This window comes from Dromaius novaehollandiae, chromosome 17 (genome assembly GCF_036370855.1).
Source record: "Dromaius novaehollandiae isolate bDroNov1 chromosome 17, bDroNov1.hap1, whole genome shotgun sequence".
NCBI classification, from domain to species: domain Eukaryota; kingdom Metazoa; phylum Chordata; class Aves; order Casuariiformes; family Dromaiidae; genus Dromaius; species Dromaius novaehollandiae.
The window spans coordinates 13,644,089-13,668,242 of record NC_088114.1 but is presented as its reverse complement, the minus strand read 5'-3'; the positions used below and the strand labels follow the sequence as shown (position 1 = coordinate 13,668,242).

At 59.8% G+C, this 24,154-nt stretch overlaps 2 protein-coding genes across 6 annotated transcripts in view; both read left to right on the top strand.

The window, feature by feature from the left end:
* SRRM4 (serine/arginine repetitive matrix 4) overlaps window positions 1-14,715 on the top strand; it is a 42,567-nt gene extending 27,852 nt beyond the window's left edge. For 2 of the 5 annotated variants that reach the window (XM_064522288.1, XM_064522287.1), the window contains exons 9-13: window positions 3,238-3,575; window positions 4,687-5,472; window positions 5,736-5,846; window positions 6,897-7,043; window positions 7,724-14,715. In XM_064522288.1, coding sequence (XP_064378358.1) covers window positions 3,238-3,575; window positions 4,687-5,472; window positions 5,736-5,846; window positions 6,897-7,043; window positions 7,724-7,994 — 1,653 coding nt within the window. In that variant the 3' untranslated portion in view covers window positions 7,995-14,715. Of the gene's footprint in view, window positions 1-2,411; window positions 2,428-3,123; window positions 3,576-4,686; window positions 5,473-5,735; window positions 5,847-6,896; window positions 7,044-7,723 lie in introns of all 5 variants that reach the window. The other 3 variants (XM_026119037.2, XM_026119034.2, XM_064522289.1) reach the window with 3 other exon arrangements.
* A 2,070-nt stretch (window positions 14,716-16,785) lies between these two features.
* Window positions 16,786-23,440, top strand: HSPB8 (heat shock protein family B (small) member 8). The gene is made up of 3 exons (XM_026119065.2): window positions 16,786-17,703; window positions 20,046-20,109; window positions 22,320-23,440. The coding sequence occupies exons 1-3, from the start codon at window positions 17,325-17,327 to the stop codon at window positions 22,477-22,479; spliced, it is 603 nt and encodes a 200-aa protein (XP_025974850.1). The 5' UTR covers window positions 16,786-17,324; the 3' UTR covers window positions 22,480-23,440.
* Window positions 23,441-24,154: the final 714 nt, after the last annotated feature.

The window sequence follows — 24,154 nt, the reverse complement described above, 5'->3', positions numbered from 1 at the left end:
AAGCCATGTACCATCTTCTAAACGATTCTAGTGCCATACTAGGAAATGCAAACAATCCTGTATCTTCTGGGATGCAGCTGGGGAGAGAACAGCGGTTTGTATCAAGGAGCCCAGTTCTCTCAGGGCTCTCGATATGGTGTCAGGATTTCGTAAGAGTTGTCTCTGAGGACGGTAGGAAGGTACTTGGAGATCCCCCAACTCGAGGTGTTTTCAGAGCGTGAGGGTGTTGTGGACAGTCCTCCTTACACGGGCTGTTTGCTGAGGGCCCCTTCTGTGTGTGGCAGCTTTCCCTCAGAGCAGCTCCAGCTCCCCTTTGGCTTCAGCTGTTGCTGGTTTCAGCGTGTGACTCTGAGCCAGACCTCCCTGACCCAGTTAGTGCCTCTGAAGTGGGTCAAGAGCAGCCCCCCAAGGGACACGTGTCAGGTGCTAGAGGCCGGAGGGGGGATGTGAAGGCACCATCTGATGGGATGGAGGAGCCCCATGTAGTTAGGACCTGGTCTGTGATGGATGAGCTCTGTGTAGATAGGACCTGGTCTGTGATGGAGGAGATCTGTGTAGATAGGACCTGGTCTGTGATGGAGGAGCCCCATGTAGATAGGACCTGGTCTGTGATGGAGGAGATCTGTGTAGACAGGACCTGGTCTGTGATGGAGGAGCCCCGTGTAGATAGGACCTGGTCTGTGATGGAGGAGCCCCGTGTAGATAGGACCTGGTCTGTGATGGAGGAGCTCCGTGTAGATAGGACCTGGTCTGTGATGGAGGAGCCCCGTGTAGATAGGACCTGGCCTGTGATGGAGGAGCCCCATGTAGATAGGACCTGGTCTGTGATGGAGGAGATCTGTGTAGACAGGACCTGGTCTGTGATGGAGGAGATCTGTGTAGACAGGACCTGGTCTGTGATGGAGGAGCTCCGTGTAGATAGGACCTGGTCTGTGATGGAGGAGCCCCGTGTAGATAGGACCTGGCCTGTGATGGAGGAGCTCTGTGTAGATAGGACCTGGTCTGTGATGGAGGAGCTCCATGTAGATAGGGCCTGGTCTGTGATGGAGGAGCCCCATGTAGATAGGACCTGGTCTGTGATGGAGGAGATCTGTGTAGACAGGACCTGGTCTGTGATGGAGGAGCTCTGTGTAGATAGGACCTGGTCTGTGATGGAGGAGCTCCGTGTAGATAGGACCTGGTCTGTGATGGAGGAGCCCCGTGTAGATAGGACCTGGTCTGTGATGGAGGAGCTCCGTGTAGATAGGAGATATAGTAGATATAGTCTGTGTCTATACTCCTTCTGCGACTGAGGAAGAGTCCTGTCCCTGCACCAACCAGCACCGCTGCCCTGTGTCCATGCCACCCAGGGCTAAGCCCTCTGGAGGGGACCGGCCTTGTCCCTGCTGTGAGACACCCGACACAGGTCTCCTCTGCCTCCTGGAGATACAGTTTGATGCCTGATGCGATGTTTGGAGAGCACGGCACAGAGGGAGATCAGGCGCCCCAGAGCGTGGTGGGAGGATGTGTGCAGGTGCTGGAGGGAGCAGGGCCTGCTTGGAGAGCGCTGGAGAACTACCCGGAGTGGGGGAACCACACATATCCGTGTCCGCACTGCGAGGACCCAGGACCAAACCTTATAGGTGTAAATTAGGAGACCGGAGCAGCTGAGTGAAGGAGGAGGAAGCCCCATGGAGAGCGCAGGCATGCTGGGTCCAGGTCCGGCCCTAACTCACGCCCCTGCAGCGCACGGGCATCACCCTTGGCACAGCCTCACCGCCACCCTGCTGGGACCCTCCTGCACTGGCTCAGGCAGAGGCCAGTGGGTAAAAACGGAGGGGATAAACTACTCAAGTGATGTAAATCCACCCCGGTGGTGCTCAGGGTCCCTGCAGACAGCCCTGCCCGGGGCAGCCGACACGGAGGTGTTGTCCTGGCCAGCCCCAGCCGGGATCTGCCGCCTGCCAAAACCCCGGCGGGGTTTGGCTGGACACAGCCCGGCGGCCGGCAGGAGCAGGGCTGGCCTCCCCATCCCCACAGCTCTAACTCACCTTAGCGGGAGGGTTTTTCCCTCCGCTTTTTTATTTTTTCCCCCCCGCTTTACCTCCTTTTGTCACTCCCGCGTGTCTGTGGGCCACCAGGAACCCGAAGGGGATTTAGCACAAGGTGCAACGTTTTGGCCCTGGTGCTCAGCCTCAAGGAACTGGCAGAACAGCCTGACTTAAAACAGGAGGACACAGAAGGGAATAACGAGTGAGACAAGCAAACAGACAAAAAGCAGGCGCGACGTGTGCGTACATAGAGGAGTCAAGCGAACAGTTGGCAGTGTGGATTGAAGAGAGGGTTTATGTTTTTTTTCTTGTAATTTGAGACTCTAATGATGGACTTATGTTGCCCGCTCTTCCTTTTTTCTTACACCTTACCTACTAAAGGAGGAGTTCTTGATGGGTAAGTGGATGCTATCCGCAAGACACCAGGGAATTTATTAGAGGTCACTTGAGCGCTTTAGCTATACCTTCTTCAGGGGGAAAAAAGCACACAAAGAAATATCTGTATAATTTTTATTTCCAGAGGGATTTTTCTTTTTCCCCTCCCCCTTCTTTTTTCTTTTTTTTCCTTTTTTTTAGTTTCAAAGTGCTAAGCTTGTTTGTTTGCCAGTTTTTACTTTGTACAGAAACCCTTGATTTTATTTTTTTTTCTTTATTCATTTTAGTGACATTCATTCAGTCTCCTTATTAAGCAAGCTTAAAAAAGAAGTCAGACTTATTTAGGATTTTCTTTCATTTTTGTTTTCTTTCCAAGCAGTATGTATTTTTTTGTATGTATATTCCTGTTTCTTTTTTTTCCCCCTCTTTTAGGTTAAATAAGGGCTTTTCCCTCCATTTTCCCTTATTTATTTCATTAGTTAGTTATTTTGATTCTTTGGTTCCCCATTTACTTTGCTGAACTCTTTTGTTTTAACATGAATCGCATGCTGATACTCTTTGCATGATCTCTAAATCTTCCCGTTATTATAGCAGGGGGAAAAGAAGTTTCTGCTTACTGTGGATTTCTTTCAGGGATATGTGCTTTTGTTTTCTTCTTCTCTTTCTTCTTTTGCTTTCTTTCTTACTTTGTTTCTTTCTTTCTTTCCTTTTGTTTCAGTGCATCATGACGGTAAAATTTCTGGGTTTATTTAAAAAAAAATCAGACAAAATAAAACCAAAACCAACCCCCCAAAAACGTTCAAACAATGCCAAATGGCTTTTTTGCTTTCAGATCTCTCAGTCAGGGTCTTCTGCTGACCTCTTTACCAAAACAGACAGCCCGCTTGGCAACCTAGCCAGCCAGAACGGAGAGTATCATGAATATGACTCAGGAAACGATACTTCCTCCCCTCCCTCCACTCAAACGAGCTCCTCCAGGTCAAAGGACAGCCAGGAGAAAAGAAGTCTAGTCCATGATGGCTTTGGCCATGCCTTCTCGTCCGGGAAGCCCAAACTGGCCAACAGCGATAACAGCTCTGATTCAGGAAATTCCTTCACCAGTTGCTTTTCCCAGAGCAAGGGAACAGCTTTGGAAAATCTATCTCCAGATGCCCAGGGACAAGACCGAAGGTCAGTGATTACCAATAGCTGCTACTGGCAGCCACATGCCTGGTGCGTTGTTGCTGGGATGGCTCTGTGTCTCCTGCCCAGTTGCCAATTGCAGTGGTGAGCTGGTAGGAAGGTTTTTGTGGTCTGGATGCAGTTAGACATAAACCAGACCCATGGTCTTGCCAGTCTGGAGTCCAGAGCCCGGCAAGGACCAATACTTCAGACTGAGGGGGAAAATGAAAGCCCAGCTGTCATGCCTCTGGTTGCCTGTGCCTGCTCTCTTGGCATTAGTGTGGCCAACGCAGGATTTGGCCCTGGGCTGAGCTGTGTCTCGAACACAGCCATGCTCAGCTGGTCATGACCATGCAACAGAAAAGAGTCATTGGCCCTTCTGGGAAGAGTCCAGTACGGTGGATTGGGGGGGTTGCCATACAACTTCCCTCCCTCTGCTTACCGTGGGGAGGGGGGGCAGGATTCATTTTCCCTAAACCCATTACGGGCTGTTTTTCCTCCTCTCCATGGAGTCTAACCCAGTCTGCCCCTTCCTGGCCCGTTCAGGACTGGTCCCGGGTGACAAGATAGCACTTCTTGCGTGGGGGGAGCACAAGGAGAGACAAGTGCCTCGCTGGCTTGGGATAACCCAGCAGCAGCTCCGTGCACGGGGGTCACACAGAGCACGGGGGCGGGGGGGCCAGGGGCAGGAGCCAAACCGCAGTCGGATGCCACAAGTCATCGTCAAGAGAGAGGAGGAGATGCCAGCCTCCATCACCTCCTCCCATTCCTGGAGGCACTGGCCATTTGCCAGGTGCACACTGGGGATGGAGATAGTGAAGCAAAGTAGCTGGTACTCAAGGCTATGCCTAAGGCTAGCGGTGTTAGGGAGCTCTTCCAGCTCAGACCCTCAGGTCTTAAATCCTGAAAGTTAGAGTCGAGACGTGGTCTGGTGGTGGGAGTACTGAATCAGAGGAGGGGGGAGGCAGAGGAATTGGCATTAGGAAGAACCAGCTCTGAATTTTCAGCTAGAGGGTAAAATTTTAGGGCTGTGGATACCTTTCACATTGTGACTCCATTGGAATAACTCTGCCTTCGCATGGGTAGAGCTGGGATTGCATCTGGCCGTTGGTTTTGGTAGGGCGGCTCACCGCTGGGCTAACCCCAGTTCAGAACCAGGGCACGTCTCCTGGAGCCGGAGGAATTCCTGCAGCCTCGTGCAAAGGCGATGGGACGCTCACACTCGCTTCCCGCCCGTGCAGCTCCACGGCCAGGCCGGGATCACGTGCCTTTGCCCTGCCACGCTCCACCTTTTCCCTGCTCCAGGATTTCTCCCCGCCTTGCTCCCCGCCCAAGGGCCTGTACAGCTCACTGGCCTGGCCCACGCTCTGCCAACCAGACACATCTGCTGTGTTGGTCGTGGAGCAGAAGATCTGCCATCCAGCAGGACCACAGGAGAAGGCACCAACGCCACCTTACACCTCTCCCACAGCCTGTCCCTGGCACCAGCCTGGAGGGTGGCTCTTGTGCCACGACCCATGCAATGTGTCTCCTGCAGCAGGAACTTAGGAAGCTGGGAGGTTTTTTATCCCCAGGTGGGGAACGGGAGGACGGGAGTACTGCTAGCTGAAGCGTGGTGCTCCCCACGGCCAGGGACTGGTCCCAGCTCAACCACAGCCTCAGTGGCTGTCCAAACGTATGTTTGCAGAGGGTGCCTGTCTCTGTATCTTGGCTGCTCGGAGAAGAAGCGAAGCTTCCTCACGTCCCCAGCCCACAGCTCCCCGCTGAGGCCGAGCTCCCGCAGCGAGTCGTCCGGCAGCACGGGCAGGTCCTCCCCCGGCTCCAGCCGCTCCAGCCGCTGCCGCTCCTTGCACCGCAAGGCCTCCCCCAGGTACTCCCGAAGCAGATCCTGCTCTTCAGGGAAGAGGTGAGGTCAATTTAAAGAGCTGTCCCTGTGACCCTGGGCAATGTCCAGCTCTTGCAGCCTGGCAGGCCCCTCAGGGAAGGGGGACAAGAATTTGGGGGGGGGGCCCAGGGATCTGCACAGCTTGGGGGGAACTGCTTCCTCCAGAGCTGGGCTGAGAGCCTCAAATGTGGGGCACCCCTTCCCCCAGGTGCCCAGATTCAGAGGAGTCTGTTGCAGCCTCACCTGCGGGATCTTTAACTCTTCTGGTTCTCGCCTATCCCCAGGTCTTATTCACGTTCCCCCAGCTATTCGTCCAAGTCCTGCAGAAAAAGTCCTGGGAGCAGGAGCTCAAGGCCTCGTCGGAGCCCCAGTTACTCCCGCTACAGCCCTGGCAGGTACAGCTGTCTCCTCCCGCCCTGTCTGGCGTCTCGTGCTTTCCAGCTGCCTCAGTGGCTTGGTGGGACTCCAGCGTACCTGCTGGTTCGTCCTGGCAGGCCCAGACTGCTCCCTCACCTTCCCTCGGGGCGTTTTTTTCTGGTAACATCTCTGCCACTTGCCTGCTGTCCTGGGGAGCGCTGCCCTCGAGAGCAGCTCCCGCGGGGAGCCGTGCAAGACTCGCGGGGGCCCGGCAAGCCGCCTCGCGCCCCACGCGCTGCCCCGCTGCTGAGGGCGGGCGACAGCAAGTCCCCCGGCTGCTGCTGGGCATGACGTGAGAGTTTCACACTGTTAAAACGCTGTTGTGTTTCCAGGGTGTGATTCCTGCAGGCTGGGACAGTCCCTGCACCCGGTGCAGGAGGATGGGTGCCCTGCGTGCAAGGATACGGCCCTTGAGCTGTAGTGTCGCTTTGCAGATGACGTTGAGCAGGGAAAGGGGTGTTTGGAATGAGCTAGGGAGGTGAGGAAGGGCCTGAGCTGACATGTACGGGGATTCAGCGTAAGGTAAAACCATAGCAACACCGGCACTCCTGACGGAGAGCTCTGCCGAGCCAGCCTCCGCCAGGAACGCTGCCCAGCCTTGCTGGGTCCCCTGGGGCCCTCCGCAACGGGGAGCCGGCAGCGAGGGTTGCCCTCACCCTCTGCTGCAGCACAGCCAGCAAGAGCAGTTTCAGCGGCGCCGGGGAAACGCAGAGTGCGTCCACAGAGATGGGCACGTGGAAGGCGCATCAGCTCAGGGCCACGAGGACACGCTGCCGAAAACCTCCAGGCAGCCCACAATTAGCGGGTGCCCATCTGTCAGGCTGGATGAGCGTCTCCTGTCCAGCTAAGCGGGCTGTGCAGAGCTGATGCCGCTAGAATATTTAGCTTGGAGTAGATCCCTCTTGGAGCTGAATGTCCTCCACTCACCAGTCCCTGCATGGGTGATTGCCCCCGTGTTCAAAGCCCACCCAGCCAACTGCACGCGTGAAAACCCAGCGGTGACAGTGTCCAAACTGGTTCTTCCTCAGAGACCGTGAGAGAGAGCACAAGTACGGCTCCAGTGAGAAGGAGTCGCACAGGGAGCGTGACCGGAGGCGGCGACAGAGGTCCTATTCGCCCCTGAGGAAACGCAGGAGAGATTCTCCCAGCCACCTGGAAGCTCGGCGCATCACAAGGTAGAGGGACACACTCCCGTCCCTGGGAGACCTGCTGAGCCCTAACTCCCTTGGGGGGAAATGGGATCTTCCTTGGCCCCAGCCCTCACCAGAGGAGGTTGCTCTCCCAGCCTGAGCAGGAGACCGGTTTCCCTGAGCCGGATCAGCACGCCTTTCTGGCCTTCCGGGGGCCTGGCATTTTGCAGACGGCGGCAGAGGGAGGCAGGGGTTCTCGTTTACAGCAGGTGAAGAAATAAGGTGGATGAAATCACAGCAGGGACTGACCCGTCAGATACTGGGTGCACCCTCCCAGACTTTCCAGGGAGGATTTTCATTGCGATAGATCTCCCACAAAGAAGGAGGAGCCAAACACTGGGTGACAGAAAGCCTTTACTCCTCACCATCCAGGTGACTTCTCCAGCCCTCGAGCCGAGGGCTCTTTGGGACGGTATCAGGCTGTTCCAAGCAGAGACCACGAGGGAGGCTGGCCGCATACATGGTGCTTGGGGCATCTCCCAGGGCATGTCCCAGGGCCTTGGAGGTGGGCGGTTTGAGTCCCAAGGCCTATCAGCTATCCTGGTTCTTCCCCTTTTAGGAGGTGTTGTGCAGAACTGCACAAAAGCAGAAGTGCTTTCTGGAGAATTCGGCATTGGGTCTGTCCTTGCGTTACCCATAACCCATGTCTCGTTGTGTCCCCACAGTGCCCGCAAACGCCCCATCCCCTACTACCGGCCCAGTCCGTCCTCCTCCAGCAGCGCCAGCAGCTACTCCTCCTGGTACAGCAGCTTTAGCCGCTCCCCGAGCCGGAGCCGGAGCCGGAGCTACTCCAGCTACCGGACGAGCCGGAGCCGAAGTTGGAGCAGCAGCAGCGACAACGGCAGGAGCCGCAGCCGGAGTTCAGGCCCCAGAAGCAGCCGCAGCAGGAGCAAGAGCTCTGACTCAGGAGGCAGCTCCGACAGCCTCCGTCGCTAGGGAGTGCCGGCGACGGCTCGCACGCCGACGTTGTCTCCAGATTCCTGGCATTCTCCACTTCCTTCCCACCTACCTGGCCATCGATAACAATCATCCCCGATCCTGATGTGGTGGCAGTGCCGGGTCTCCCGTCCGCAGTTCAGAGTAAGAGCCCTCGTGCGCCCGGCGCAACCCCACGAGGAGGCAGGATCCTTCGTGGCCTCGCAGAGCGTGGGGGACGTCCCCGCTCCCCGGGCCAGCGCCAGAAGGAGGGTCAAGGCTCTACAGAGGGTCTCTAATGGCAGACCTGCTCCACCCACCCCATCGTTGTCCTTTCTCCAAGCACTAGCAGTTGGTCCAAAAGAGAGCATTTAGCTGCTTGCTTTTCTCCTGCCAAACCAAGAGCCAGCAAAATAATTTCCATGGGAGGGAGAGTCACGGTTAGGGAGGAATTGGCTGGAAGGCTTTGGTGATGCGTGGGGGTGAGCCTGTCTCTGCTAAGGCAAATACCAGGGCCCTTGGGTTTCTCCTCCAGAGTTTCTGCCCGCTCTGCAGCAGGCCTCTGCCATGAGAGATAATTTATTTGTTGCCAGTCAGCCAGTCCCTGCTATAAATAGAAGGCTAGAAATCCCTCCTGACGTGATTCCTGCAGAAAAGCAAGCTACCCCCTTCCCCCTGTCCTTTCCTCCCAGGCGTGGGTTCGTCTGTCAGCGGGTCGTGTTTTGTTCCCCTGCCCGCGCTGCGACTCGCTCGTGAGCGCGCTGCGGAGGTCCGATGCAGACGCGGGGCTGGTGGGGTGCAGCGGGAGCGGGGAGCCGGCACCGCACGGCGCTCTGAGGGGCGGGTGCAGCGCAGATGTTGGAGTCGTGGGGCCCGGGTTGGGTTTGCTGTCTTGGAGGACCCCTCTTGCAGTTTGGGGGTTGTTTGTTTGGTTTTTTAAGGGGATCCTTGCCGGGGAGCTGCGCATGGCTGGTGGCACCGCAGGGAGAGAGGACGCTGGGTTAATCCCAGCAAGACGCCCTAGCTGAGGGGTGTAGCACGAGCAACTCAGCACCCTCGTCTGCAGCCGCCCAGCCGCCCCCACCCCGGGGGCTGCGGACGGGGCCAGCTCTCCCCGTCCTGCCCAGGCAGGCCAGCAGCACGCCGCGCTCGGGGCAGAGGCATCGCGCCCCGGGTTTGTGCCGGTCGGCGCAAAGGCAGAGGGGTGTCCCCGGGGCTGAGGCCATCCTGCCACGGGGCACGTTTGTCCTCTGCGTCCTCTACGCTGCTGCAGCAGGGGCTGGCGAGAGCCGCTTCGGCGAGCCGGGGTGCACAGGGTTAAGAGCATGTTGCACGAGCCAGGGGATCGCAACTTCCCTCTCTGGCAACAGGCAGCAATTTTAAGCAGCACCAGGGGGATTTCAGGAAATCATTTTGCCTTGAGGCTGTCAGGTGCCCCTCAAAGGCCGGATTAGCAGGCGGAGCAGCCCGGGCGCTCCCTCCCCGTCTGCCCGCATAAGGCAAGGGGATGTTTTCCATTGCTCGCGCTGCACGCAGCCGGAAGGACTCCGGTCCCAGCTCCAGCCATGGGGCTATGGAGCAGTCCGTCGGCCCCTCCGCCTTCCCGCCCTCCCAATGCTCTTCCCTGGGCGCAGAGCTGCGGCAGGGAGCACCCGCGCTCCCGGGGCCTCGGCGGGAGGATGGCGCAGGACCAAGGGGGGCTCCGCTAATGGCCCATTTTTCCAAGGAGCCGCTCGCTGCCCTGGGCCCCGCGTTTTTGTCTCCCTGCCAGCGCTGCCAGCCCAGCTGGCTGGGCAATTACTGTGTTTCGCAGGGTAACAAAGGCTTCTCCCCGCACAGGCTGAGCTGGTGCTGAGGAGTTTCTTTCTCTTACAACACCTGGGTGCTTAGAGAAGCTAATTTGGGATTAAGCCTGCCCTCCCTCCCTTTTTCCATCCCCTCCCCTTCCATCCGGCATGCTTATTAACGAGCTGGAGTTAATGAGTCAAGGAGGTGTGTCCTTTAAGTGTCACAAAAAAGGGCTAAGTGGAGGCGGCATCTGCAAGAGGAGAAGGAGGGGGGCATGGAGAGCTGCAAGAGGAGAAGGAGGGGGGCATGGAGAGCTGCAAGAGGAGAAGGAGGGGGCATGGAGAGCTGCAAGAGGAAAAGGAAGGGGGTATAGAGAGCTGCAAGCTCACCCGCTACAGCACTACCTGCAGCCCCCGGGGCTGCTGGCACAGGTAAACGGGCTAAGCTGTGCGCGGAGGAAGGCCAGGGGCAACGTGTTGTTCTCATGGATCTGAATTCCCTCTCACCAAGCGTGTAAGCACGTGTTGTCTGTTAGCAAGCACAGCAGTGTGTGTTGCACGTGTACCTGGGCAGTGCAAGAGGCGGTTTTATGCTGGGGGTCCCTGTCTGCAGGTAGCCTACCCCTGCTGATCCCCTGGGCTCGTGCCTTCAGCCCCGAGAGCCCCCTTTTCCCCAGGCTCATCGCCTGCTGCCTCGCTCTGTGCAGGTGATCTGAGGCTGAGGGCAGCAGTGTGTGGCTGCATGTGTGTGTACACACACGTCACCGTTCAGGGTTGCTGCTGAGGTTGGTGGCTTCAGGAGGCCACGTGGCCGAGTCCCAGGAGGCCACCCTCCCCATGTGGAAACGACCGCTCTTGGCAGGGCCGAGGAAACCGTTTAAGGCTGTGATTGAGGGCTCAGAAGTGGGTGTTTGCTGGGTTGTGAAGCACTCGTATAGGCAGCAGTGGGGTGCCGGCTGCCCAGGGCACCCCGCTGCCAGTGGTCTTCTGCAGCAAGGTCCCTTCCCTGTAAAGGGGAAACCTTGTGCTTCTCCCCCAAAGAGTCTCCCCCAGCTTGATCTCCAAACACCCTGTCCTTCCGCTCCCTGGGAAGACCTGATCACGCTGGCTGGACACCAAAACCCAGACCCCAAATCTAGTGATTTTACAGGAGTAGCCTCGTGCCCCTTAGCACCCCCGACACGCATGCGCACCTGCAGCAGCGAAGCAGAGAGCCAGGTGGAGAAAAGAAAAGAAGCAGCTTTGCGGAACTGGTGTAAATATCAAGACACAGCGTTGAGCTGAGTCCCCTGTTGACGGGGACAGGCGAACAAGGCACCACGTCAAGGGGAGCAGCGTGCGTCGATCATGGGAAAGGAGCTGACGCCAAGGGCTGCGCTGGGCTTACGGCAGCTCTGTGCCAGGCGTGCTGCTCCGCGCTTGCAGCACTGCCTCCGATCGTGCAGTCCACGGCAGCTAAACTCTCCTGGGGTTTCCCGGTCAGACTTGTATTGGAGTACACCTCTTAACTTATTTATTTATTATTATTATTATTATTCTATTTTTAATTGTATGTCAGAATGGATGCAAGTGGTTGCCGTTAACAGTATTTATTTATTCTATTTTTTGGGGGAACAATAAGTTATTTTTGGATCTGTTTGTTTGTTTGAATGTATCCATGCCACTGTTCATGCCTGAAGGTTTACAGCACTGGCCCGCGAACGGCATGAGCCCTGTGTCCCTGGGGAAGGGGCAGCAGCTCCTGGTGCAGCCTGCGGCAGGGCGCTGCCTGGATGTGTGCGTCCAGCTGCGCTCCCCGGAGCAAGGTGGAAAGCGTGTGATGGTCCGAGGGATGCAAGGGAGAGGGTGTTTTGTTGTTTTGTTGTTTGTTTTTCCTGTTAAAAACCTAGGGTTTGTCATTAGATTTGTACTGGAAACCGATGGCTGTGAACAGAGGTTCTGGGCTCTCGCGGAGGAAACGGCAAGAGCCCCGCGGCTTCCTCCGCCTCTCCCGCCGAGCGCACGAGCGAAGGGGATTTGCAGCGCTGCGACGGGAAGTCGCGCCCGGCCCGTGCTCGTGGCAGCGCTCCGCAGGTGCCAGCTGGCTGCCGCCGCTGTTTCCCTTGGCTCCTCGAGCCAGGGCACAGCCCGAAACCGAGCTCCTCCGAAAGGCGCTGCTGGTTTCCCTGGGAAGATGCCGTCGCTAGGACTTCCCTGTGTTTGTTGTGGAGGGACGACCCACGCCTGAAAACCTACCGACGCGAGAGCGTGGGAGAGCAATCGGTCCTGGAAACGCTTGCAAAATCAGATCTCCGGTGACAGGACCTAACCAAGTCTCTGCGTGTATGTGTCTGTATATGTGTGTCTGTATACGTATATGTGCATGTTTATATGTGCATATACATATATATTTCCCTCAGTGGTGGTATTTATTTTTTTAATTTATTTAAGATTTTCAGTACAATCTGGAACATTGTCCTCCCTGTCAGTTGACAATTGGATTTTCTGTCAGTCTGTGAGAAGCCCGTGAGCTTTTCTGTCTCTGTGCCTTTTGCCAGTGCTTTTTTTTTTTTCCTTCTTCCTCTTTTTTTAATGTTGTTTTGCTCATTCGTTGCTTTTAAGGAATTTTTGCTCTACATCTGGCACCTCAGATTGCTGCTGCCGCTCTCCGCAGAGAGCGGCTTTCCTCCGGCGGAAACGCGATGTGGTCACTTCACTGTATGCAGGTCACTGCTCCCTTGAGGCTGGCCAGTTGCTCCTGAGGGCTTTTCTTTCCTCATTCATGAGGGCTGCCTCCTGCCCACAGTTTTGTTTCCATCCCCCCAAATGCCCTGGTTGCCTTGCTGTGGTGGAGCACGAGACCCAGCGCTCCTGATGTGCAGCACAGCTCAGCTCCTGGGTGTTGCTCTCCAGGCCCCCCCGGGCGCTGCAGAGACCATCGTTCAGCTCCAGATATCCCCCAGGAACCTGGAGTCACTGGGGCCGCTCTCCCCGCTGGCTGGACCCCACCTTGTCCCGCTACTCGAGTGCGGCTAGTTTCCCCACTCCCAAACCAAGCTCGGAGGCCAGGCTCCAGCAAACCCAGCACAGTCTCTGCAGCTTTGAAAAGCAAGGATAAGGGGTATTTCCAAGCACTGTTGTGTACTTCTTTTCCTCAAAGGTTACAGCACTTGGTTGTTCTTTGCTTTATACCGATTGCAACTTTTTTCAATGTTTTTTGTTGTTTCGGGGACTTAAGTTGTACCAAACTGTTGTCTGCAATAGCCAATTGATGTTATTTTGCTATGCATTGTACATATTGAAAAGGCTGAGAGGACTTAGCCTGTTATTTAATATTTATTTCTTCTATTTATTGAGCATTACTTAAAGCTGTTTGGGTCTTGCCACTGGGTCCATGGAGATAGGAGTCTTTCATAACAAAGTGAGGTGTTGCCATATACGCTGGAGAGAGGTTATCAGAGAGGCAAGTTACTCTGGCATCTGCCAGAAAGGAGGCATCTGGCAGGCAAATGAGGCTTACATGGGGCTCAACCACCAGTAATTTAGGGAGAAACCTCATTTAAATGGATATGAACAGAGCAGGGGAAAATCCTCCATCTCTTTGCACCAGTTTCTGTTAACAAATCGCAGTTCCTCGGAAAGGTGCTAGGCATTTGGAAGCGGCAGGCCAGCCTGCAGCTGAGGCACTGCTGGAGAGCGTGAACTTGCTCTTCATCCTCCGTGCCGTACAGCACAGCCTGGATCACCAAAGATCCCCCCGAGATCTCTGATCTCTCCCCACTGATCCCCTCGTGGCTCTTGGTGGTCATTGTGGGGAAAGGGGAGGATTACCGCCCCTTCATCAGCGCAAGGAAGAGCTCAGGGAAGGCAGAGTGCCTTGCCTCAGTGGCACAGCACGCTTCTACCAGGCGCTGAAGCAAGGCCCCGGGATGTCCACCCCACCGCCTCCTGGAGCCGTTCTTCCTTGTGTTGTGCCCTGCTTTGCTTCTTTCCCAGGCCTTTCCCCAAAAGCGAGATCGGGCAAGGTGGCCATGCCAGGACTGGAGCTTTCCTCGGGCTTCCTCACCCTGGTTTGAAACAAGGCACGGGATGCACTAGAAATGTAAGCTGTTTCAGTGCAACTTCACTGAAACCACGGTCGCTGCCGTGACAGCTGGAGTGGGACACGCTTGCCCTTCCAGGCCGGGTGCCAAGGTTCAGCTCCCTTCCAGCGCTCGGGAAGCAACTGGGGTGGCAAGTGTGCTGAGCTCCTCCTGGGTGGCTGCCAGGAGCCGGGGGGGGGGGGCTCAGCCTTCTGTGAAATCAGGCTATTCATTTGAACAAGAGATGGATTTAGGTGCCTAACTGAAGACTTTGCCCTTTAGTGTCCAGTGGGTTTTATTACTTCTTTACTAGAGAATAAATAATTCCTATGACTTTTGCTGCTACCTGGAAGTTTGCACGTGACCAGGAGGCTCTTGGAAGCACTGGTGCTTCCACTGTTGTAGTCAAAGCTTTGTCCTGAAACGTCCTGCTTGTCGTCTTAGGAGGCAGCAGGTGGTTTTCTCTAGAAGCCCTTGGTTACTGGTGCAAGGATGTCACCTCCAGAGGTCCGGGGCACCGAATCTCACGTGGGAAAGCTGAGTTATTGACTTTTGGGCTATTCCTCAGAGAACAATATCCTGAACCTCCTCAGCCCGGGATCCTCAGGGCCCCAGTGGCAGGTCTCCACGTGTGAATGCCAGGAACTGGGAAGACTTAGAACGAAGCAAAGACAGGAGAAAAGCCGCTAGGGAAATGGTGTCTCTGTTCTTGCCTGTGGGTCAATTCCTTACCAAATTATACCGGCACATCTGTTCATTTGACTGCATTGTAAAACTACCTTCGATCTCCATTGAAACACATACTGTATTCTTTAGTCTTCCTGAGGTATTTAAGTTGTTAGCCTGTTTAGAAAAAGGGTCCAAATAAAGGTTCAGACAGTATTTAGTTCTCGCCGCAACCTGGTCTGTCCCGTTCCTTTCGGATACGCTTGAGCGCGGCGGGGTATTTTGGGTGGTTTCAGCTGCTCCGATAGCGAAAGGCACCTGCCTGTGGTCCGAGCTGCCGAGGACTGGCTGGAGCCCAGGCTGCCATGTGGGCTGGCGTTTCTGGCAGCCCTCTCTTCCCCACGGCCTCCGCTCCGGTGAGCAAGGGGGTGGCGGGGAGGCCCCCGCCCGGGATGTGAGTAGTCCCAAAGGCCCATGGCAGCCGTGGGGCGGCTAACGACTCGAGCTTACTCTCCTCGCCGGCGGGCACCCCGCAGTGGGGCCGGGAGCCGGGAGCTGGCGGTGGGGCTGCAGCACGCGTCCTGCCCTCGCCGCCCTCCCGGCTGGCGCTGGGGACGGGGACGTGAGCGTGGGGACCTGGAGCAGCCCGGGCCTTGCAGGGGGCATTGCATGCGCACTCGCACCGGTGCATCGCACCTCTCCGGCCACGCAGGGCCCAAGGTGGGGGCCCGGGCACCCAGACGGGGTCCCTGCGCCATTCCCACCTCCCCCCGGTGCGAGGGGCCATGGCAGGGTGGACCTGCCCCGGGGCGGCTTGGCAGGGAGGGGCGGCCTCAGCGCTGCGCTCCCCGGAGCTGACGTGGCGGCTCCAGGCAGCGGGAGGCGATGGGGAGATGTGGAGTGACAACAGGAGCTAAATCGGGATGGCTCGGAGGGGAAGCGTGACTAATGGGGATAAACAAGGAAGCCGGGAGGATTCCTGGCCGGGGAGGGAGTGCGGCCGGCAGCACAGGGGGGAAACGCTGAGCTGGAGGTGCTGGGAGGCACCTGCTAGCGCGGCGGCGAGGGCCGGGCCCAACGCCTTGCCCCGTCCGCTGGAGACCCCGGGAGCATGGCAGCCTCCCTGCCCTCCACCCCGGACCACATCCACCCTGCGGGATCCTCTGTCCGTCCCCGCGGCGGTGCAGGGGCCGGTGTTGGGGTGGCGGCACCGGCGGTGGGTGCCCGGCTCCCTGCCCTGTAATTAGCACCGCCGCCGCGGCCGCTGCACCCTGCTCGCACAGGGCGCTCGCAGCAGGGCCGGGGCGCATGGGGGAGGAAGGCCGAGGAGGAGGAGGTGGTGCCGCCACCGTGAGGGGCTGGTGGTGGCGTGAGGAGATGGCGGCACCATCATGAGGGGCTGGCGGTGGCGTGAGGAGATGGCGGCACTATCGTGAGGGGATGGTGGTGTCATGGGGGGATGGCGGCACCATCGTGAGGGGCTGGCGGTGTTGTGAGGAGATGGCGGTGTTGTGAGGGGATGGTGCCACCATCATGAGGGGGTGGTGGTGTCGTGAGGGGATGGTGCCGCCATCATGAGGGGGTGGTGACGCCATCATGAGGGGGTGGTGGTGTCGTGAGGGGATGGTGCCGCCATCATGAGGGGGTGGTGACGCCATCATGAGGGGGTGGTGGTGTCGTGAGGGGATGGTGCTGCCATCATGAGGGGGTGGCACCACCGTCATGAGGGGATGGCGCAGCACGAGGGGATGGGGCTGTGGCCATGAGAGGATGGTGGTGCCGTGAGGGACCGGTGCCATCGTGGCGAGGGAATGGCGCTGCCGTAGGGGGTGGCTGGCACCGCCATCGTGAGGGGATGCCGGCCCTGGGTGCTGCCGTTCCCAGGCTGCGGCACCGTGTGGCCTCGTCTGGCGCCTGGCAGTCGCCCCCGGCCCAGATCTAGGGCAGGTCCCCCCACACGCGGCCATGCTCCCCACGGCGGGGGCGGCCCGCGGGGACCCCCTTCCCAGCGTGCTGCCATACCACCCCAGGGCAGGCGGCCTGGCGGTGAGGGGCCCGGCCCCGCCACGGCCCGTATTTTTAAAGGGTGATGGTGAGGCGAGAGCAGCCGCCCCGGAGCCGGGGGGCTATTTTTAGCGAGCCGGGGGGCAGCTGCCGCAGCGCTGCGCCGGGGCCGGGCCCGGCCAACAGCTGCCACGGCCCGGATTCTCCCCGGCTGTTTCATCCGCTCCAAAATACTCGACTGACAGGCAGGGATTGCAAAACACCCCTCCCTCCCCCGCCACCAAAATACGTATAAATAGCGCTGGCCCCGCCGGCTGGAAGGGCAGCGAAGTTTCTCGGCGCGGAGCGGCAGCATTTATTGCGGCGCCCGCCGGGCAGTTGCGCAGGGGAGCGCGCGCGAGAGACGGGGCGCAAGCGGCTTTTAACCTTGGGAATTATCTTTTGCGGGTTTTTTTTTCTCCTCTACACGCCGAGAAGTTTCACCTTCCTCTCCCCGGTCCCTGGGAGTGAAGCCAGACAGGAAGCGTTTCTGCCGCCCGGAGAGCTCCCTCCCGCCTCCCCGCGCTCTTAAAGCCTCGGCTCGCTTCAGCCCCGCATCGATCTTATTTTTTTAATTATTCATCTCGTCCTTCCGGAGGGAGGGAGGATCCCGCCGCCGCCGCCGCCTCGGAGCCGGACCCTCCCCGCGCCCGGCGCGCCGTGGATGCCGCTGCCGCTCGCCGGGGAAGTTCGCGGGCAGGAGCAGGGAGGCGAGCGCTGAGGGCGCGGAGGCGGCGAGCCCCGGCCACGCTCAGGGCCCTTGGCGCGGCGTCGCCGTCGCAGCGCGGGCAGCCATGGCCGACAGCCAGATGCCCTTCTCGTGCCACTACCCCGGCCGCCGCAGCGTCCGCGACCCCTTCAGGGAGCCCGGCCTGACCTCGCGCCTCCTGGACGACGACTTCGGCATGTCGCCCTTCCCCGGGGACCTCACCGCGGACTGGCCCGACTGGGCCCGGCCCCGGCTCACCACCACCTGGCCGGGCCCGCTGCGCACCGGCATGGCCCGCGCCTCGGGCCTGGGCCCCGGCTACGGCGCCCACTTCGGGGGCTACCCCGAGAGCCGCAGCCCGGCGCCCTTCTCCCGCGAGCCCTGGAAGGTGTGCGTCAACGTGCACAGCTTCAAGCCCGAGGAGCTGACGGTCAAGACCAAGGACGGCTACGTGGAGGTGTCAGGTGAGCGGCGCCCGGGGGCCGGGAGGAGGACGGGTGACTTAGGAAGAAAATCTATATCGAGATCCTGCCCCAGCCGTGCTCTGCGGCTCCAGAAGCAAAATGCAAAAATCAGCCTTATTTTTTGGCCCAGAGTCCCAGCGGTGTCGGTCGGTGCCGGCCCGGCTCTCGGACCTGCCCCGGCCGACGCCGCTTCGCTTCGGCGCTGGGAAGGCTCCTCGGAGCACAGCGCCCCGAGTCCTGCCCTCGCGGGCGGCGACGCACCCGGGCGCCAGCGCTGCCGCGAGGGGCCCCGAGCCGGCTGCCGTTAATTATAGCGCATTACCGAGCCCCGGCGTCGGGAGGGCAGGTCCCTTTACGGGGGCGAGCGGCGGGGCGGCTGCCGGCACGCAGGGCCCCAGCGCGGCTGCGGGGGCCACGGGGAGGGAAGGGGTTAAACAGGCGCTTTTTAAAGCCCGGCAGAAATGAGGGTGCTGGGAGGAGAGCAAAGGGCCGTCAGCACTGCTGTAAAATTCAACCCTGCTTCCCCAGCAGTTAAGGCAGCCTTAAAATTAACGGGCTCCTGGGAAAATACACAGCAGGCAGGAGCCTGCGGCAGCCCGGGCGCCGGGGTGGGGGCATGGGGGCGGCGGGGGGTGCCGGTGCAGCCCCGGGTGTTTATCTGGGGTTCTCAGTGCTGCCGGATGGGGAGGCTGCGGTCGGGATGAACCCGGGGACTGATCCTGGGGACGTTCCCGCGGGTCCGCTGAGACAGCCGGGCTCTGCCACGAGGCCTGGCGAGCTGCGAGGGTGGTTTTAACCTCCGGGCTGTGCCCGGCGGCCGCCCCACGCGGGACAGCGCGTGCCCGGGCAGCGCCCAGCACCGCGAGCGGGGCACCGAGCCGTCCGGAGACGGCACCGCGGCCGGGGCTTTTTCTTGAGGCGCAGCTGTCGGCAGCGTGGGGTTAAGCCAGGCCCCAGGCTTTTACTGGAAATAAGGGCGATCAGCAGGTAAAACCACCCCCCACCCCCCTGGGGGCTTGGGAAAACAGGGAAAGAGTCGGTATTTTATGACCCTGATGTGGTTTCTGAAGCAGATCTCGTGGTTTCTGGGGTCTGAGCCACCGTCTGAGTCATGGGTTTAAATCAGGCCGGCGGGGTCAGGTGTGTGCGCCGTGCTGATCAAATCTGGCCAGAGAGGCAACGCGTCTGTGCCGTCCCCGGGCACCCCCGCGTGGGGAGCAGCGGCCCCCGGCCTGCGGCACGGCCCCCGGGCCCAGAGGAGGGTCACCGGAGGAGGGACGCGGCCTCCCCGCGGGGCAGCAGCGTCCCCCCCGCCGCTGCGTCACCGCCGGCCTCGCGGCTGCCACGCGGGTGCTGCTCTCGGGGACTGCAATTGGGGTGACAGGTGACTCGCGCTCCGGAAACATCGCTACCACCCGCCGAGGAAGGCGACCCTGCTTCCAGCTCCGGCCCGCGGCGGCTCGGCTGCTGGCATCGCGCGGGGACGCAGCCGGGCTTGTCTCCCAAAACAGTGGCCAGAGCGGCTTTGCAGGAGCCACGTCCCCCGAGCGGGGTCCCGACCCTCCCGCCTGCCGCGGCGCCTGGGGGACCTGCTCCGGCTGGTGCCAAATTCCCCGAGCAGCCCGGCACCCTCCTCCTCCTCCTCCTCCTCCTCCTCCCGGGCCCGCACGCCTCGGGGAGAGCCTGGCACTTGGTGCTGCCTGAAACCGCCTTAATTTCTCTTTCCCTTTTTTTTTCCCAAGACAGGGATTTTATGATCATTTATTTGTTTTGATTCTTCCCACTTTCACATTAAGGATTTGCTGTGTTTGGCATCCTCGCGGGCCCTCAGCCGCGCTCGCGCGGGAGCGGCGCTGGCAGCTTTCCCCGCGGGGACCGTCCGCCGAAGCCTGTTCCCCGCGTCACGGCAGGGAAGGATCCCGCCGCTCCCGGCCTGGCTTGGGCATCTGGGGAGCCGCAATATCTCGGCTGAGAACCTCCTTTGGGAGGAGCCGGGGGAGCAGGCCCTGCCGCAGGGTGCTGTCAGCCGGGAGGCAGCCTCAGACGCTGGGGAGCGTCCAGCAGCGGGGGGAAAGGCTCCTTCGCCCAAAATTAGGGAGCTGCTGCTTCCCACGGTGCCTGTTGGCTGCTAGACTTAAACCTTAACAATTTGGGGGGGCCTTCAGCACCATTTTTCTGAAAGTTTTCCTCTTCCAGAAGGGCTCCTGCGGGCGGGTCCTGGGAGAAATTCCCCGAATCAGCCAGGGAGGGAAGATTTTCCGCTTGGAAAGGGAAAACAACAACTTATTGGGGAAAAAATAGCCCCGTGAGATGCTAACGCTGAATATTCCCATTCCCTCCAGGTAAACATGAGGAGCAGCAGGTGGAAGGAGGAATCGTCTCCAAGAACTTCACGAAGAAAATCCAGTACGTATCACAGACGCCGCATCGCCGTGGCTTCCCGCGGCAGGAAACGGCTCTGGTGCCGACCTGGGTGTAGGAGAGCTGGCAAGTCTCGTCCCCCGCCCCCGAGAGCATGAAACGCTCTCTGGCTCGCTATCAAACCCCTCCTGCTCCCCGCAGTTTAGTAAAGTCAGAGGCTGCGCTCAAATGCTGTTGACAGCAGTGGGCTGAGCCGGGGCAGAGCTTCTCTCCTGTGGGCTGTGAAGAGCTGCCTGGAAGTAAAATTTAGGTTATGTTTGGGAGTCGGGGGACCTGGAATCTATTCCCTGCTCCACCGCTGAATTGACATGCTATTTAACTTCTCTTGCCTCCTCTTCCCTGCCTGCCAAACAAGCAGGCTGCCTCCCCGGCGTAGTAAACACTTAAAAACCGCAGGGAAAGCTGCCTGCAGAAGCAGCGAACTGCAGACGCTGAGCCCTGCGAGTCACAGGGCGTCTCCTCCCCTCCCAGCCGCAGAGTCTGAACGCTCCTTCTTAACCTTATTTGCAGGCATCTGTGCTTGATTTTTTGTGTCAGCCGGGGATGAGCTGCAGGTCGCAGCTTGTGTTGCGAATATCCCTCGCGGTACCAGGCGAGTCAAAGCTGAGCAAGGCCCGACAAGTTGCTGGGTGCGTGCGGTGGGTCTCCCACCGTGCAGCCAAAGGCCTCGACTGATACATTTTGTGTGATGCTTGTGGCTGCTGCCAGTGAAGACACGTATTTTGGGGCAAATACGTTCCCGGCTCAGGCTGTATGGAGTGATTTCCTGATGAAGGCAAAGCAGGAGATCTTTTCCTGCATGTTTATTTGGCCTCCTTCATGACTCAGGCTGCGTTTGGGAGTCAGCCAGGATGAGGGGAAGCAGAGCAGAGATGTAAGGTGCTGCTCTCAAAATGCCAGCACATCCTCCAGGGTTTAGCAGGGTGCGATGGGCTGAAATCACCTTCACACCCAAAACACATAATTATATATATATGTATATCTATTTATGTATCTGTATATGTATATATACATATATATGTATGAATGATGCCAGTTAGATTGCTATCGCTTTGCCTCACAGAAATGGCTCATTTCGTAAAGACAATGGCAAGGCGTGCAGAGGAAATGGGAGTCCCGAGGCAGGGAAACGCTGCGGCGCGTCCCTCGCTGGGCGAGCCCGGAGCCGCGCGGTCACGCCGGCGCGTGGCAGCGTGCGTGGGAGACGTCCCCGCCGCAGGAGGCTGGCGCTGGGCTCGCGGGGTCCCTCCGCATCCCCCCATCCCTGAAACTCGGCCCCCGCGGCAAGCCGCGGTTCCTGGGGCCAGGACCCAGGCCCGGCCTCGGGCTGCCGGCGCCGTGGGCGCTGCACCCCCTCCCTCGCCTCGCGGCCAGCAGCTCCTTAGGAAGCAGCCGCCGCGGCTCCTTTTACGGGCAAGGCTTCTGCCGTGACGCAGGCTGTAACATAAAGATGATTTACTCGGGCGTCGCAGAAGCTCAAGCGGCACAAGCTGTGAGTGACGTGCAGTCAAACATATCTGCCGTGGAGATTAAACAGAGCGCCCGGCCGCGGCGAGGCAGGCCAAGCGGCTGCTTTAAATATCCCCGGAGCACTGCCGCTCGCACCAAGGATAACGCGGGGCTCGGGCGAGCGCTGCGCAGCTGCCGGGTGGGCGGGGGGGCTGGAGGCTGCCGGGGCGCTGCTACCTCGGCACTGACGAGTGTCTGCATCTCGGCGATGTCCTCCGGCCTGGGCTTCCCAGGGCGCTTTGCAGGGCTCGCTTCCCGAGTCCCCGGGAGGCAGGGAACGGTGGCGTTACCGATGGAGGCACGGACAGAGAGGGAATATCCTTGGCGGGAGGTTTGCGGCGCGGGGCGCCTGGCTCCCTGAGCAGCCGCAGGGGCTCAACCGCTGCTTCCCAGCGGAAGCCTGGCCGGCCCCGATGTCCGCGACCGAGGGGAGCGTGACCGTCCCTGCACGGCCGCTCTCCCCATCGCGGGCTGGGGTGACCTTCCCCGGCTCCTCAGCCGGGCTGCGCGGCGGCCATACGGCCCTTCCCGGGGCAGGGTTTCCGCGGGGAGGCGCGGGGGGCACCACGGCCGCGGGGGCACGCGGGACACAGCTCGGCGTCCGGCCGTGGGACGCCGCGAGGGGGAAAGCCCGGCTGCAGAGCCCGCTGGCTGCTAAATGCGCTCCTCTCTCTGTTCCCCCCCAGGCTCCCCTACGAGGTGGATCCCGTCACGGTCTTCGCCTCCCTGTCTCCGGAGGGGCTGCTGATAATCGAGGCGCCCCAGATCCCCCCCTACCAGCAGTACGGAGACGGCAGCTGCGGCAGCGAGATCCCCATCGACAGCCAGGAAGCGACCTGCGCCTGAGCCCCCGGCCCCTCTCCTTCCCCCCTCCCTGGTTGCTCCTCTCCCTCTCCCTCCCCGCAAAGGTTCCTCTCTGATTCCAGCTGCGGTTGCGTTAGCGGGACAAAAGCGTCTGCTGAGCGTGGGCTAGCTGCCCCGGGGCCTGCCGCCCTGCTCGAGCCCCGGTGCCGGCGCCTGCCGCCGGGGGGGACGTCGCGCCCCAGCGCCCGCCGTCCCCGGGGCCGAGCAGGCGGAGAGACGCGGGGCGCAGCCGGGCCCGGGAGCACCGTCTCCCCTCACCCCCCGGCAGTGCCCGAACCACGGGGCAATGCCGCCTCTGCCAGCACGCACCGCTTATTTTTCCGACGTGACCCAGCACCCGGGATGAGGAATTTGCTTTTACAAGACGCAGGCAACGGCTGAGAAACGCCGGCACGCGGCTCCGGGGCTCTGCCGCTGGCTGCCGCCCAGCGGGACCGTGCCCGAACCGGGGCAGGCGGCTGCCTTGCCCTGACTGCTCCCTTCGACACGTCTGCTTGCCAATAGCCACCCGACGAGGCCACAGTTTCACCGAGGTGTGGTAGAGGTCTTACATGCTCCAGCAGAGTTTATCTGTATATCAGACCGAACAAAATAGATGTCTTCATTGTTGTTATTTTTTTTGCTGTCAGGTAGTAAGATGGGATATTTATAACAATAGCAAAAAGAAAAGCAGCCATTTCTTCTGTTAGATTAAAGTGGGATGCTGTGTCTTTTTCTTCTCCGTTTTTTTTGAACTACATCTCTAGACAGCCTCTTGCCAGCGTGACGACGCGTGCCTGGTGCAGAGACGGCCGAGCGGGCGCCATGCCGCAGCCGGCGAGCCCCGGGCCAGGGCTCCTCAGCAGCGTAGCCGTCTGCGTGTTCCAAACGTTCCTCTTTTTCCAGCGAGAACTTGTGCTTTTATTTGACAGACTTGAGGAATAAACACGAGTTGATGTTCTTACCCTCCGCGTTTGTCATTCCTGAGCCTGCGGGGTCGGGTTAGGTGCACACGGGCTCCCCGGGAGGAAGGAGAGGCCGAGAGCCGGCGGCTGGGAGACCGGCTCTCGCACGGAGGGGGCACTGAAGGGCGCTGGGAATGGGCCGAGCCCTCGCTCCGGCCCGGCCACGCTGTAAGTCCCCAAGCGCCAGGTAACGCAGACCCGCTCCCTGTCCCAGAAGTGCCCTGAGCCTGCAGGGTCTTGGGGCAGCTCGGGGCTCCTCGGCTCTTCTCGCTCCCTGGACAGGGCTCCCAAACGCTGCTTCTGCTTCGGGATGCTAAACCGCCTCTGAGCTGCGACGAGTTGGGGCTTCTGCCCCTTAGCGCCGCACCCATTTACCGTCCAAACTCCCCTCGTGCCTCAACCTCTAAAAACCCAGACAGCTCCCCAGAAACAGCGGTTTGAGGCCGGCTGAGGCTCCGCCGAAGCAGCCGCGCTGGCCCCCCCCGCTCCCTCCCCTCCCAACCGCGGTGGGGAAAGGCTCCGCTCCGCCGAGGCCCTCCTCTGCGCTGCATTTGCTCCTGCTTGCTGATGGCTTCCTTAATAACTTCTTGTAAGGAGGGCTGTAAAATGCATTAGCAATAATTTCCTAACAGCTGAGGCTAGCGCTGGCAATTAGCAGTAATGACCTATTGCACAGGCTTTGCGTTGGGGCCCGTCAGCCAGCAGCGTCTCAG